General features: G+C 40.1%; 1 protein-coding gene across 2 annotated transcripts; it reads left to right on the top strand.

Annotated features, from left to right (window-relative positions):
• The first annotated feature begins 636 nt into the window (after window positions 1-636).
• Window positions 637-15,026, top strand: cunh5orf15 (chromosome unknown C5orf15 homolog). 2 transcript variants are annotated; one of them, XM_034206791.1, is made up of 3 exons: window positions 637-820; window positions 5,612-6,543; window positions 13,345-15,026. In XM_034206791.1, the coding sequence occupies exons 1-3, from the start codon at window positions 694-696 to the stop codon at window positions 13,477-13,479; spliced, it is 1,194 nt and encodes a 397-aa protein (XP_034062682.1). In that variant the 5' UTR covers window positions 637-693; the 3' UTR covers window positions 13,480-15,026. The 2 variants fall into 2 exon arrangements, with proteins under 2 accessions (XP_034062682.1, XP_034062680.1); XM_034206789.1 differs by having other exon boundaries at window positions 638-820; window positions 5,609-6,543.
• The last annotated feature ends 620 nt before the right edge of the window (window positions 15,027-15,646 follow it).

Raw genomic sequence — 15,646 nt, 5'->3', positions numbered from 1 at the left:
GTAGGAATAATTTTACTAGTACAATTCCTGCAATCAGAAGTACAAACGTATCCGCTTCAAAATGTACCTACAGTTCCTAAAGTAAAAGTACTCATGCAGATTGGCCCATTTCCGAATAATATCTTATCTTTGATTATAATTATTGACGCAATAAATTGTAGCCTAATCAATGTTGTAAAGATGCAGCTAATTTTAACTTCTGTGTATGCTGCAGAATAGCTTGGGAATGTTACTCCAGGTGTAACTAAAGTTTTATTTAGGCCTAAGTGTTGATTATATTTCACTTCATTATTCCAAATCTGAATAAATAATAATTGTTATGGAATTTAAGTACAGGATTTGCATCTGAATTGTAGTGCGGGAGAAGTACAACGTAGCAAAAAATGTAAGTAGCCTACTCAAATTAAGTAGCCTACAAGTATCTCAAAACTAGCTACAGTACATGAGTAGATCTACCTGGTTACTTTACACCTGCTGATGAATATTTGATCACGGCATTAGCTGATATGAAGACTCCACGATTTAATTTAATTACTTTATAATTTCTTGACATGATCAAGAATAAACACTGAGACCATGACAGCTGATTATAAACATCAAGAACACGGAACAAAACCACTCTCTCCCTGTCTAACATCACATCCCGCATCACGTGGCCATGCTAACCCCTCCTCCAGTTACTCACACATCAACATGGCGACGTGCAGAACGATGGGGCGAAGCAGGGGAAATATGTGTGCTCTTTCTCTGGTTATTTTCCTTCAGCTGTTAGTCAGTGGCTGCCTGTCAGTTCCGATAAACAACAGAGACACGATGAAAGGTATGTTACACTTGTTTGAAGTACTTGATAAGATGAATGCTGTGTTTTAAAGCCAACCAACAGTGCTGCTAGTTAGCTAGCCACTGTCAACGTTACTGTAGCTAGTTTGCTAGTGCGTCATGCTAGCAACTATGGTGTCAAGTGAGAGGGACGATGACAGGCTTTCTGTATGTCCCGGAAAAGTCTTAAAAGAGTATTTTTTTCAATTCGAGTCCTTATTGAAGTATTACAGTTCTGTTCAATAAGTATTTAGATAATATTAAATTGTTTAAGGTTTTAAATGTGACTCCTTCGATTGAAAATACGTTGTAACGTTCTGACGTCAATTTCAAACGGTTGAGACTTATTTATTCGTTTAAGTCGATGTGAAATGTGCATTAAGCTTTCTTATTTGGACTTAGTAATGTTTTACTAAGTTCATGAATCCTACAGAAACGTTACGGCCATAACAAACGTTATGGCCATAAAGTCATAACCAGAAAGAGGAAGTCATGACTCAATAACCAAACTTCCAGCTCGACAACATCACAAGCAACCATTCCTACCCAACTAAAGCTAAAGCAACTAATTAGATGTACTCGAGTACTGTACTTAAGAACACATTATATTATAGGTATTTGTACTTTACCTGAGTACTTAAGTTGCTTGCTACTCTGTACTTCTACTCCACTACAATTCAAGGGTAAATAGTGTACTTTTACTCCACTGCATTTATATAATATATTATTTATTTAGTTACTTTGCACATTTGTATACATGATGTTAATATATAATTAACACATACATCAGACTTTAGTTACACCTGGAGTAAATCCACAAGCTACCCTGCAGTATACAAAGTTATTAAAACTAGCTGCACTGTTACCATCTTTGATAACATTTTAATGATCAATAATTATAATCAAAACATATCAAATATTATTCTGAAATGGGCCACTCTGCATTATGAGTACTGTTACTTTTGGTACTTAAAGTTTATTTAGAGGCTGATACTTGAGTAACATTTAGGACTTTTACTTGTAACAGATCATTCCTACACTTTGGTACTTCTACTTTTACTTAAGCACAAGATCCGAGTACTTCTTCCACCCCATATTGTAGGTAAAGGTTATATGTGTGGTGCCCTGCAGGGACACCTCTTAAGCACTTGTGATTTGTTAGTGGGTCCAGATGTCCTTTTCATATATCTGCGCTGTTAAGTAACCCCTGTCACTCCATTACCACCACAGCTTATTAGACAACCCCTTTGAAGTCTACCATCAAGGAACTGGGACCATAGTAAAGGCTGTAAAATGTCTCTCATTGCAGTCCCTGTCATGCATTAATGAACTTTGACCAGGGCTACTACTTGCTTACATTTGTTGAGATAAAATCAGTGGTGCTGAATTTCTTGCCTGTGTTCTCTATTCTTTTCAAATGAAGTACTATGGATGGATGTGTTTATCCACATACACCTTAAGCATGTGATAGGCGAGTCATGCATTGATTGGTAATAGATTTGTTCAACAAGTCTTGTGATCTGACATTACTAATGGAACTATTTCCCATGAAACCTGGCATCCCTTCTTTATCTGACAGCAATATTGTTTGACAAAGGAAGGATGACCATTACTTGAACAGCCACAAGCTGCTAAATACTATAGTTGAAATACAAGCAACATTTATAGACTAAAGTTAACGGCTATATTCATTTTGAGCAACATCCATGTTCCAAGAGTGCAACTTTAAGCAAGACTGGAGGAAAATAACCCATTACTTGTCAATAATCATTTTAATTTAAGGACATTTAACTGAAATATGAAGGCATGTTGTCGAGTGTGACTCAAGCAGCTTAAGGCTGCCTCTCCTACATGCTGTTTCATGCAGCACGACCTATAACTGTTACCTTCACAAAGATCTCCTGTTCAGTGATTATTTATGCTGGCTATTTCCCATGTGTATGAATAGTCCCTTTCTTCTCCTGGGAACGTCTTACCCAGTGCTTCAAGTCCTCCAGTGTTCTCCTCCCGTCCCTTCCTAAGCAACAGCTCCTATTCCCACAGGATTAAATTATGTTGACACTTGTTGGTAAAACAGCGTCATTGATTCGGGAAAGCTGGCAAGATGCATGTCTCTGAGTTCAGCTCACACCTAGAAACGGTAGTTGATAGATTCTTGAAAATGAAAGTACATTATTTTTTTATTATGAAACAGAAATGTCGTGTCTGCTGACTGCAGTCTTAATAGTTAAACAGGTACTCCAACTACTCCTGATTTTCTGAGGCAGCACAAGGGTCACTGAGTATCAGAACAAGCTCCTTTTCACAGCCATAGCTGCCGTTGGTGACGGTGCAGTTTTATGGCATTATTCATGTCTGTATTTGCATTAATTCTATTTTTAGAACTCTATGAAAGACCTTACTGTTATTGATTGATTGAGAGTGTGGTTCTGGATCTGGATCTGGATTAATACTGAGCAGAACCCAGAGGTATCACGCTCAGTGGGGGATGGATGATCCCCGCTAAATGTATCTTAAAATTTGCCGGAAGCACTCCACGGTTTCTGCGATGACAGCTTCTTCTGGTAGCAAGTTCCACTCTCTGATTGTTCTCGGAAAGAAGGAGTATTTAAGAGTGTCACTAGTTGCGAAAATTTGCTCGAAGTTCAAAGAGTTGGCTTTGCGGGTTGCACTTCTTCTAACTGGCTCTAGGTACATTGATGCATCAATGGCTGAGATGTTATGGACAATCTTGAAGAAGAGAACCAAACGAGCCAATCGCCACCTTTCACTTAATTCCACCAGTTCAACCGCTTAACCATTTCTGTGACACTGCTGTCCCATTCATAATCTCCAAAAATGAATCTTGCACCTCTTCTTTGTACTGATTCCAGGGCATCACTGTCTTTATCAGTGTAGGGGTCCCAGACCGAGCTGGCGTACTCTAGTTTAGAACGTACTAGGGCCACAAAAGCTGTCTCCTTCAGTTTCTGGGGACAGCGTCGCAGGTTCCGGCGTAGGAAGCCGAGCGAACGGTTTGCCTGTGTTACAATTTGGCCAATGTGTTGGCCAAATGTCAGGTTGTTATGGATTTCTACCCCAAGATAAGGCTGGTGGGTCACCTCTTTTAACACCTGGCCACATAGAGTAGGGCTGCACGATATTTAAAAAAAACTGACATTGCGTTTTTTTGTTCCCCTGCAATATATATTGCGTTTTTTTAACCTGTTAAGCCCCAAGGTCTCGGCGGGTACTTTACTTGTTTTTACGACACTGTGTCTCAGGGGATCTTAATATTTAAGAACCTATTAATGTGTTATACCAGATTAACGGAAATAATCTCAGCTAACTGACGATACAAACCATTTTTACCAAAACAAAACACAAGTCTCATAAGAAGCATCTAAATGACCCCTGAGCGAAAAATGCTAACGCAATTTGGCACAGAACTCAAGATAAAAGTACCCTTATTACTTATCGTAGCTGCACATACAAGATATCCGATTTAAAGCTGAGGTTCCACAGATTATTTAGATATATAGTATCATCACTGAGTCATCCGAACTTGCGACAGGGGAAGCAAACACAGACATCACAACACGTACCTTTACGGAGCTTCTAGGGAGATCGTCTCACCGTAGCTGTCAATCTGATCAAAAGACGTGTTCAATGGAATTAAAACGAGAAAAAACGCGGCTGAATCGGTTAATCCATAGGTTTTGAACGTCTGTGTATAAAAAAATTATTTCATTTATAATCCATAATTCCATTTTTATGTAAAAATCGCAGAGCAAAAGTTAGCTAATAATGGTAGCCACCAGAGTGGCTGCTGCTTCCGGTCTTGGCTATGCAGCAGTCTAACACACACACATTACCAAATAAGGAGTGAGAGTGACGTGTAGCCAAAACCAGAAGCTGCATACACTCTGGTGGCTACCATTAGCAGCTGACTTTTGTGCTCCGATTTTTACATAAAAATTGAATTATGGATTATAAACAATTGCTTCAAAGCCACAGATACATTATTAACCTATGGATCAACCGATTCATCCGCGTTTTTTCTCGTTTTAATGCCATTGAACACGTCTTTTGATCAGATTGACAGCTACGGTGAGACAATCTCCCGTAAAAGCTCCGTAAAAGGTACGTGTTGTGATGTCTGTGTTTGCTTCCCCTGTCGCGAGATCGGATCGCTTAGATACTATACTTAAATAATCTGTGGAGTCTCAGCTTTAATCGGATATATTGTATGTGCAGTTTCGATAAGTAATAAGGGTATCTTTATTTAGAATTCTGTGCTAAAGTGCGTTAGCATTTAAAAAACCTGCGGTGTGAATATCGCGCATGCGCATATCGCGGTTATCGCCATGACACGGTATATCGTTCAGCCCTAACATAGAGTATAGTTTTTAATGTGCAGGTTTGTTGATCTGCTTGTTCGTAGGATGTAGCACTTACTAGTATTAAAGCACATTCCCCAAGTGTTAGCCCATTCCTGAAGTCTAGTCAGGTCACCCTGTAGATCTTCTTGGTCACTTCCATTTTTAATAGGCCAGTTGTCAGCAATTTTAGATTAAGTTGTATTTCTTCAAATGGGTTAGAACTGAAAACTCAGATTCATTTTGGACTCATTGGCTTAATAATTAATTGAACTTTATAGAGAACCCGTCCTTCATTCAAAATAAATATTTATTTGACTATGCAAACTAGAGCTGTAACGGTTATCAGTCTGTTCTAGTTCATGTTCTATTGCTTTTAAGGAGAATGTCTCTGACCTTTTTTTCTTGCATTGTTATTCCTTTGTTTCTAGCAGCAACAAGCCAAGGGATTCAGCTCGGGAACACAAAACAAAATGAGTCTCCAAGTATTATCACTGTGGACAAGAAAGTAAATGACACTGTGCCTTTACCATCTCAACCGAGTGTAGTGGCTGCCACAGAATCAAAGAAGCCTGCAACACCCGCTGGCAGTGACTCCGCAGCAGCAGCAGCAGCAACGGCTCCTAAAAACAGCTCCACAGCAACGGCTCCTAAAAACAGCTCCACAACAACAGCAGCAGCAACGGCTCCTAAAAACAGCTCCACAACAGCAGCAGCAGCAGCAGCAGCAACGGCTCCTAAAAACAGCTCCACAACAGCCATTGGACCAAAAGTCCCGGAGAAGGAGCATGAGGAAACAGCTCCAGATCCCATCACCATTATTGAAACCTCTGACAATCCTCTGCTGCCAGAACCTGTCGACCCAGTAATAGAGGAAGTTGCAAACAGTCAAGAAAACCAGTCAACAGACAAACATGCGGTTGCTGAAACTACCACAACTGCTATTCCCGAAGTATCCACCGCCTGTGTCACAACCCCTGAATCAGCCAATCCTGTTACGGAAGCTCCGGTTTCCGACTACAAATCCTCCATCGCTCTGAACCCGTCCACGGAGCTGGAACCTGATCTAGACCTGCAGCCGACCACTGACGGAGGACCCGCACGCCACATCGATCTGGATAATTACCCCGACGAGGAAGACGAGGACGATGACGCTACCTACGACGACGTTTATGAAAACAACAGCATGAATATGGCCAAAGGGGAGCCGGTGAGCAGGCTGCAGCCCGAGGACATGGAGGTGACGCGCTACAAGGGAGCAGACAGCTACAACACCGAGGACGAGGACTCCCACTTCTTCTTTCATCTGGTCATCCTGGCTTTCCTGGTGGCCATCGTCTACATCACTTATCACAACAAGAGGAAGGTGAGTGTTGACATGACAACAGCCGACGACTCCTCTAGATGTAGAGGCCAGAAGTGATGCTACCATGCGTATTGTTTGAACAGTAGTGCTGGGGGGAAACGATTATTTTGAAAACGATTAATCGGGCGATTATTTGATCGATTAGTCGACTAATCTAACGATTATTTTTCTGTTGTTCAATTCATAAAAAACGTAATGTAAAAAAAACGTAATGTAAACAAAATTTTTTCACGATACTGTGTCTCAGGGGATCTTAATATTTAAGAACCTATTAATGTGTTATACCAGATTAACGGAAATAATCTCAGCTAATTGACGATACAAACCATGTTTACCAAAACAAAACACAAGTCTCATAAGAAGCATCTAAATGACCCCTGAGCGAAAAATGCTAACGGACATTGGCACAGAACTCAAGATAAAAGTACCCTTATTACTTATCGTAGCTGCACATACAAGATATCCGATTAAAGCTGAGACTCCACAGATTATGTAGGTATATAGTATCATCACTGAGTGATCCGGACTCGCGACAGGGGAAGCAAATACAGTCATCACAACACGTACCTTCACAGAGCTTCTAGGGAGATCGTCTCACCACCGTAGCTGTCAATCTGATCAAAAGACGTGTTCAATGGCATTAAAATGAGAAAACGCGGCTGAATCGGTTAATCCATAGGTTTTTAACGTCTATTAGGGGTGTAACGGTTCACAAACATTTCGGTTCGGTACGTACCTCGGTTTTTTGGTCACGGTTCGGTTCGGTACGTTTTCGGTACAGCAGAATTTTTTTTCACAAAACAAAAACATATATATATATTTTTTTATTATTATTATTAAACTGTGAATAATGTATTCACTCAAATAAATACAAAATATAATAAAATAAAAATTAAGGTGCAGCATTTCGATGAACTGAAATAATCTGTATTTGAACTTTACTGTACTAGTACTCACAAAACATAAACTATTAGTTTTGGGTTTTTAATTATTATTAAACTGTAATAATCTGTATTTGAACTGTAGCAGCCTACTGTACTAGCACCTAAGCAGCCAGTTTGACATTAGGACTGGCTTGTCATTGTATTTTCATGTTTTTTTAAAGAAAAATGAACTTGTCCACATTGCTTGCCGAAAGGGCAGATCTGCTGGCACTAACAATGTCTCCTGATGTGGAGAAAACCCTCTCGCTAGGGACAGAGGTAGCAGATACAGCCAGGTAGCGCTTTGCTAACATGGCAACATAAGGATATTTGGTGTTTGTAATAGCTTTGGCTCGGTCTGAACTCTCTGCGAGTGGTGGAGGCTTAAATGCTAGTGATGTGTCGGTCGCGAATGAGCCGGCTCAAAGAGCCGGCTCTTTTAAGTGAACGACGGGAGCCGGCTCTCGCCCGCGAACGAGCCATTTTTGCGGAGGGATCTAGATCGGCATGAAGGCACATTATGCAATGTGCAATGTGCACATTATCCCGCTTATTACATGGCCACATTCTCAACAAAGTAACGACATGACTCCCAATAGTAATGGAAATGCTTTTATGGATTTAGAAAATGATTTTATTGATTTAAAAAATAGTTTTATGTATTGATTTAAATTGACATGCATCCGCTAAGAAAAGTAGTCCGTTGTTACTGTTTGAACTAACGTAGCAACGGCAGGAACTGCTTCGATAGTGTTTTTGATTACAGATTTTAAAACATTGTTGCTTGCTTTAAAAGTAGCACAATTCATTATGTCAAACCTTGGAAAGTATCTAGATATCCCTGCCCTAATGCCAAAGTAACTGGCAACTGAATATGTGTCGCCGTTTGATGTCTATGTCTGGACCGCTGCGTAAAAAGGAGGGTTTCTGCCCCATTACTTCTCTTCTTACTTCTATAAGAATAAAACACGGAGGACGGAGATCTCTTTTTCTCCCCCTCTTCTGACAGCCCAGCAGCTGATCTCAGAGCACGCTCCCCTCTCCTGCAGGGGGGCGTGGTCAGCTGCAGCTCACAGAATCAGCCCCCTGCAAAAACAGCGCTGGATGGAGCAAATAGAGCGAAATGAGGCATGGCTAAAATGCAGGATCTTTTTAGTATTTTGAAAAAAAACCTATATTTATATACTTTATATAGGTCGATACAGTAGCCCCTTTTTTAAAATAGTTTTTATGGGTGTTGCTATCTGTTTTGTGTAGTGTGGTTCTACAAGCAAGTCAATGCATTCATTGGGTGGTATCAGAGAGTTGCACGGGTCTGTAAATGCAATGAAAACAATTGGCCACAGCAAATCATTTATATTAAACATGTAATTTTTACTTTTGAATACTTCAGTACAAAGGATGTATTGAATAATTTAAGTGATATATGTGTACAAATAATTAGTCAAAACAGGGCTACATTTGATTTAATTAAAAGGTATAATAAGTGGTAAACTGAAGAGCCGTTTGGGAGCCGAAAGAGCCGGCTCTTCTTGGTGAGCCGAGCCAAATGATCCGGCTCACCAAGAAGAGCCGGAATTCCCATCACTATTAAATGCTATTGGGAGTTGGGTTTGCACTTCAGTCTTTTTTCTTTTGGTACCGGTGATATTCACGTTCGGGTGATGCCTTTTCAAGAGTGTGCAAGTTTGATGTATTGCCAGCCGCGTAACCAATTTTAGTTGAACAATGCCGACAAACAGCTTTGGTTCGGTCCACCTGTCTTTGTCCGTCATCCTTGTACGTAACTGCGAAACCAAAATATTCCCAAACCGGAGACTTCAATGATGCTGGAGGATTTTCGAGCTCAACTTTATCTGCGTTCGCCATTAATTTTTGACAGTTCCTCAAATTACTGACTACATTTGAACGCATCCCTCTGACCTATGCCTCTCATCCAATGAAATGACTTGCTCGCTCTATGACGCGTTGAACCCAATGTGAGCAAATTACTCTGAATAGGCGCTTTCACACTGTGGTAATTTCCCCACAAAGGTTCATGTGAACTTAGTTCATGTGAACTCTTTTATCGCGTTCACACCAAAAAGAGCCGGTACTAAAATTAGTTCATGTGAACAGCAGGGACTTTCGAACGGCTCTTTTGTGAGAAAAGAGCTACATTTCTGATTGGCTGGAAGGATTGCAAACCACGCCCCGTAAAACTCCCAAAAAGTTTTGTGAAGCCGCCATTTTATTATCCTCGCATTAGCATTATTAGCACTAGCATTAACCCAGCGCAGAAACGCAGATAGACTAACTTATGGCAACACAAAATAAAACATGGGAGTGGTGGAGATGAGGAGGTGTCGGCGTTCTGGCGATTTACTCGGAAGGCTTCAGTAGAAGCTGCTGGGAGTCCCAGCAGTTTCTACTGAAGCCAGTCCCCAACTCCGGGGACTTCCGGCCGGGGACTTTGGGTGGCAGTATACGCCATGAAGTGGTTTGCGGCCTGCCAGTAAACCCAAAGCAGAAGAAGAACAAGTGACGTCAGCGGCTTCATTTGCCTAATCCACCCCCAGGGACTTTTTCCAGTGTGAACGCGATCTGTACTTAGTTCATGAGAACTAAAGAGTTCTCATGAACTAAATTCACATGAACCTTTGTGGGAAAAGTACCGCAGTGTGAAAGCGCCTATTGCTGCGACGCAGTACCTGAAATTACTTCCAAAAAGTTATTCACGTTCTCAATTGTTTACGTTTAACGTTATATTCGTTCGGTACACTTCGGTACACACCTGTACCGAACCGAAGGGCCCGTACCGAATCATTTCGGTACGGGTACGTGTAACGTCTATGTATAAAAAAATGATTGAATTTATAATCCATAATTCCATTTTATGTAAAAAATCGGAGAGCAAATGCTAGCTGCTAATGGTAGCCACCACAGCTAGCTGCTGCTTCTGCTAGGCTATGCAGCAGTCTCAGTGAGATATAAATATATAAATATCTTTGCGTTTTGGACTAACTTTAAAATATTCCCATGCTTTTGAAGACCTAGGGGCGAGATGTTTTCGTTTGGGGGCTTCGTGTGCAATCCTGTGAGGAGGAGGTGGTAGCCGTTTCAGTCTCCATTGTGTTTGAAGTGTGATTGCGAACTGCTTGTTGCTTTGGGTGACCCACGTGTGTGTAGCGACGCGTCGACGCGGAAGTATGTCGTCGACGATATTTTGAAGTCGACGCGTCGCTACAGCACTATTGAACAGAGCTGATATCGTTTTAGCCTTTATCCTCTGTAAGTTCCAAAGGTGATATTGTACCATACACGTTAACTATAGATATCAATTGACAGGCAGCACATTCATCATCAACTCATTTGATAGCAGCTTGTCAAATCTAAGGTTTAGCTTTTCTTTTTTTTTCTTTTTTTCAAACGTAATTGTTTTTGAATATTTTGAAAGCAGTCGCATAACCAGAGTGTTGGGACTGTGCGCTAGACACTTTTCACAACTTATTTTTGGGCATATTATAGTCTAAACACTTCATTAATAAAAAAAAAACCCCAGTAGTTTGATTAAAAAAACATCACAGTGCTTAGTTTATTTATTTAAAATTGTAATGCCCTTATTTTCCTTTCATGATAACACATTGTTTGAGCAACTGCACCACCTCACATAATAAAATAAATGCTTTTCAATGTAACAAAAACAACCAGATATCTTCAGCTGAGACAAGTTTGATATTCTATATCAGGGGTCGGCAACAGGCAGACCGCGGTCCGGGTCTGGACCCAGACGCCGACCTATACGGACCCGGAGCTATAATCAATACATTCATAGGGGATTTTTCGGCGCCTCCCGCTTTTTTAACGCTGATTTGGGTGACTTGTGTAATTCGTGGAGAACCGAAGAGTTTTCGTTTTAGGGTTGGGGGGTGGGGAGTCCGTCCGTCAGTCCGACTGACGGACAACTTCTCACTTCAAAAAAGAAGAAGAAATCTATACCGGAAAAATAATTAAACAAGCGAGTGCCTGTTTTTCCTGGCCGAGGACAGGTTCCTTGAACACAACACGAGCGTAACGTGTCTTCACGTGGTATATGTCTCGTCTGAAAGGAGTGCTGACGGAGAGCACCGGAACGCCGCTCCAGCTCTTCAAATATTGCAGTACCCACAAGGAGCCGTACACATGCCGCAGTGTTTGCGTGGCTGTGTCTTTAGTTGTAAGCACAGTGGCAGTTGTTATTAGCATCTGGTTAGCTAGCTATGCTAACGAATTTAAAGAGCTTTTCTACAACCAGGTGGAAGAGAGCTCTCTCCTGAGAGGCTCAAATAACCTCAGCTTAGTGAGGTTAAGGCACACCTTGATATGATCATTATAGTTATTAATGAGACTAAATGAAAAACAGGTATAAAATACTATATGACAGTAACAAAAAAAGTTGTTAAAAATAACAAGAATACAGTTTAAAAGGGGAGTGATTTATAAAATATCCAAAAAGAAAAATATGCTTACAGTTCTGTTTCATATGGGTGTTGAGAGATGTATCCATAGATCTCCTAATGTTGCTCTCAAAGTGCACCAGATTGATGCTTTTAACTTCAATATTTAAAAAAAAATCTTCCCGGGGGAGCATGCCTTGTGTCCATATCTTTCTGTTTTGGTAGTCATGCCACACCGTGCACGTGCATGCATGCGTGAGTCATGGTGAGATATCTGGATTAAGAGGTTGCTTTTTCTTTGCACAGAATGAAAGAAAGGCCAAATGAATGGGCTGTGATTTTAGTTTTTTTAAGCAGAGGTTGAGTTTAATCATTTGTACGGCCCTCGGAGGATGTTGGAAAAATTGAAAGGAAAAAGGTTCCCCACCCCTGCTGTAAATAATAATAAAAACCCTTGATTTATAACATAACATCTCTGTCTCCTATTGATCTGAGTATATTATAAAGAATAGCAGTTAATTGAAGCATTATAGCACAGGCCTTTGTCAGATGGTATATTACTCTGTTTTTGTTCTGCTTCGAATAGTTCTCTCTTTTTTCACCATACCTGTGTTTGCATCACTGTAACCAATGAGCTAACCGAGGCTAACCAATGAGCACCTGCATGTGTGTATGAGAATGGCCCTGACACCATTTCAGCCCAGATTCAAACTCCTGGCAGGACAATAAGCTCCAGCTCAATTCTCGCACTGAATAAAACAAAGTGAGTGAGGGACTGCAAGATAAGAGGGACAGAAAGAGAAACTTTAAAACTGTTCAATTGTTATGATGTGTAAACACTGATATTGTTCTATAATCGGCTGAAACTGTTAAGTCATGATGTGAAACGGTTAACAAAAAGGGACACTCAAGCTGCTGCTACACTTTATTTTATTTATCTAAAATTAAGCACTTTTAAGATGCACATATTTTCAAAAGCTATTTTATTTATTTTCTCTATTTTATATTTAAATGCAGCCCGAGAGGAACATTACACATATCCACAGTACTTACTGTATATCTAGTTCAATGTTAATTGACGATAAATATTGTTGTTTATGAATAGTACTTTCTTTATTTGATTGGCAGTCAGTTGTTGATTACATGCAGACGTTGATAAAGCTACAGCTACTTCAATATATATCACACTAATTCATGAAGCAAGTTAGACAGTTTGATGTTCCGGACCTTTGCATGGGGACATTTTCTCTAACTGGACCTCGTTGAATTTTAGTTGAAGACCCCTGTTCTATATTATGCTGGCCTCATGTACTTAGAGTTTAACAGCTGAATTAAAGATCCTCATGATGCAGTCTCTCGTCTGTCCTGCTCGCCTTTTAACCAAGAAAAACCTTCACTTGATCAGCCCTACAGGTCTATCAGATTAACTTGATTTCCTTGTTCATTCTTTCTCCCGCTGTCAGATCTACCTCCTGGCTCAGAGCCGGCGCTGGAAGGACGGTCTGTGTTCCCGCAACACGGTGGAGTATCACCGTCTGGACCAGAACGTCAACGAGGCCATGCCGTCCCTCAAGATGACCCGGGACTACGTGTTCTGATCCAGGTTCATGAGAACAGTTTGTTGAGAGCTGCACAGAGCCAGTTGGCCATCCTGCCTGTCCGGCCGCGATGATGAGATCCCGTTGTCATGGAGACTGAGCGATGCTTTCTGTTGCTTTACAGGCCAACTGGAGAGCACTGTGTCTTTGGGATAGATTATGTTTGTTTGGGACTTTTTTGTTGTCAGCATAGAGATATTTTCACTGTTTATCTTTTATTATTATTTGATACATTAGTATTTGTAATTATTTTCTTAATTATGGCTTTTTGGGATTTACTATTTTGGTTTATTGGGTGTTTTAGTTGTCTTTTGGGAGTTTTTCAGCCTTATTGTCCCTCTACACCTGTTTTGTTTTCCTTCTTGCATACCGTCTTAATATGTTTAATACTCACTAATAAGAGAAACGCAGGTCATATTATAAAGCTTCATTCATTAACAGTTGATTATTTACCCCAAAGATTAATTAGGGATTTCTCTATTAGCAGTTAGCCACAATATCAATCTAGGAGAAACGCATAAAACACAGTCCTTCCAAAATCTTACAGTAAGAACATTACTGTAAACTATTAAGGAACAATGAAAAGAAGTTGTGTATCATGTAGAAGGAGTTTGATTATTATTTCATAAAGAAATCATACATTCACTGACATTTAAAATATAGTACACATTTATTTTCAACTGTTTAACCATCAGCTGTTTCCTGTTGCACCTTTGCAAAAAAGTCCATAATAGCCTTTTCATTTTGATTTCACATTATATATGGGACGTAACATCTCTATTATATGTTGGGACATTACGCTGCACATTAGGGAGGATGACTCTTCAGGTGGGGGGGACTGTCCATCTGCTTAAGCCATTTAATGAAGACGGATGGGGAATGTTGTTAAAATGGTTAGAATGTTCTCATCTCAAGTTTTTCCTTGTTCATCAATTTATATTTGACTTGTCTACGGTACCTCTTCTACTGCCCAGATTTAGCTATGCATAAACCCTCGGGCTGGCCCCCTTTGTTTTATGACTTCGGTGAAGTCTCGATAAATCATTCATGGTCTTCATTGTGGCAAAATATAACGGCCGTGTTTCCTCATGCTCACACAGAACTTTTCCTTTTCAGTTACTTCCTGTCAGAGTACCGTTTGGTGCACTGCTATCTCTGTTCGCCAGATCTGTGTTGCTCGATGTTCACATGATTAAAAAATCACAAAAAAACAACCGGACCATAACTTTATTTCTTATTCTTCACAGCCACATGTTTTTCTGACTGTTGCCGTCTCATGCCTTTAATTCATTGCCATAACTGCCACATGCATCCACGTTGTTGTTTCAAAGCTCTTGTCACTTTTGCCAGTTTTCAGCGGTCCGTTCGTATTTAAAGGTTCAGAATGGTTAGAATTGTAATGCGATTTGCACTGTGCCGTTCAGTCGTGAGCTCAAACATGAAGAGGGGGAGGGGTGTCCTGCGTAAAGGGGATGCATCAACACTGCTCTTGCAATCAACATGTAAAATCTCTTTTTTTGTCAATAAAGCACAAATTGTGTAGAGTCCTCTGTCTTTAACTTTTTTTTGTGATTGTTGGTTTCGTGATTGATCTCTTCATGTGATTAATCTAAAACACAGATTAAAAGAGTATTTCAATCATAGAGCATTCTGTTATCTTGCTCTTTGTCCAGTGCATGTCCTATTAAGTCAACACATCACTAACTAGAGAATCACTTTGATCTCATATAATCGTAATAAGCTCAGAAGTTGTGTACTCTTTTTTGACTCTGACAATAACAGTCCAAGATCAGAATGTATGGTTGAAAGCTATGATAAACAGTATGTATTCATAGGCTTAAAGCTGAGAGGGTGTTCAGATGATAACATAGGCACATATACATTTAGCATAAATGGAAGTGTATCTGATCTGCACGAGGTTATCAAATCTACATAACATTTATTTTATATCTAAAAAATAAAGTAAATAAAAAGCAGGTACTAAAGCCCTAATATATATACACCATAAGAATACAACTTTCTAAATTACAGCTTTCCCCCTGATTTTACTAGTGGGAAAACACACTAATGGTTGTATTCCAGTGTTCCTGTGAGAGTGGAAGTGACTCACCCAGCATGCAGAATACCAGGAAACAAAGCAACTAAAAGGAATCATTCATTTCATTAT

This window comes from Gymnodraco acuticeps, unplaced genomic scaffold (assembly GCF_902827175.1).
Source record: "Gymnodraco acuticeps unplaced genomic scaffold, fGymAcu1.1, whole genome shotgun sequence".
In the NCBI taxonomy this organism is placed as follows: domain Eukaryota; kingdom Metazoa; phylum Chordata; class Actinopteri; order Perciformes; family Bathydraconidae; genus Gymnodraco; species Gymnodraco acuticeps.
This window is presented reverse-complemented; position numbering and strand designations above follow the sequence as displayed.

Bases quoted from the DNA above. Each gene is read 5' to 3' on its own strand.
- cunh5orf15 (XM_034206789.1), top strand. From the start codon at position 694: ATGGCGACGTGCAGAACGATGGGGCGAAGCAGGGGAAATATGTGTGCT. The intron at 821-5,608 runs GTATGTTACACT...CTTTGTTTCTAG, and splicing joins CAACAGAGACACGATGAAAG to CAGCAACAAGCCAAGGGATT. The intron at 6,544-13,344 runs GTGAGTGTTGAC...TCCCGCTGTCAG, and splicing joins CTTATCACAACAAGAGGAAG to ATCTACCTCCTGGCTCAGAG.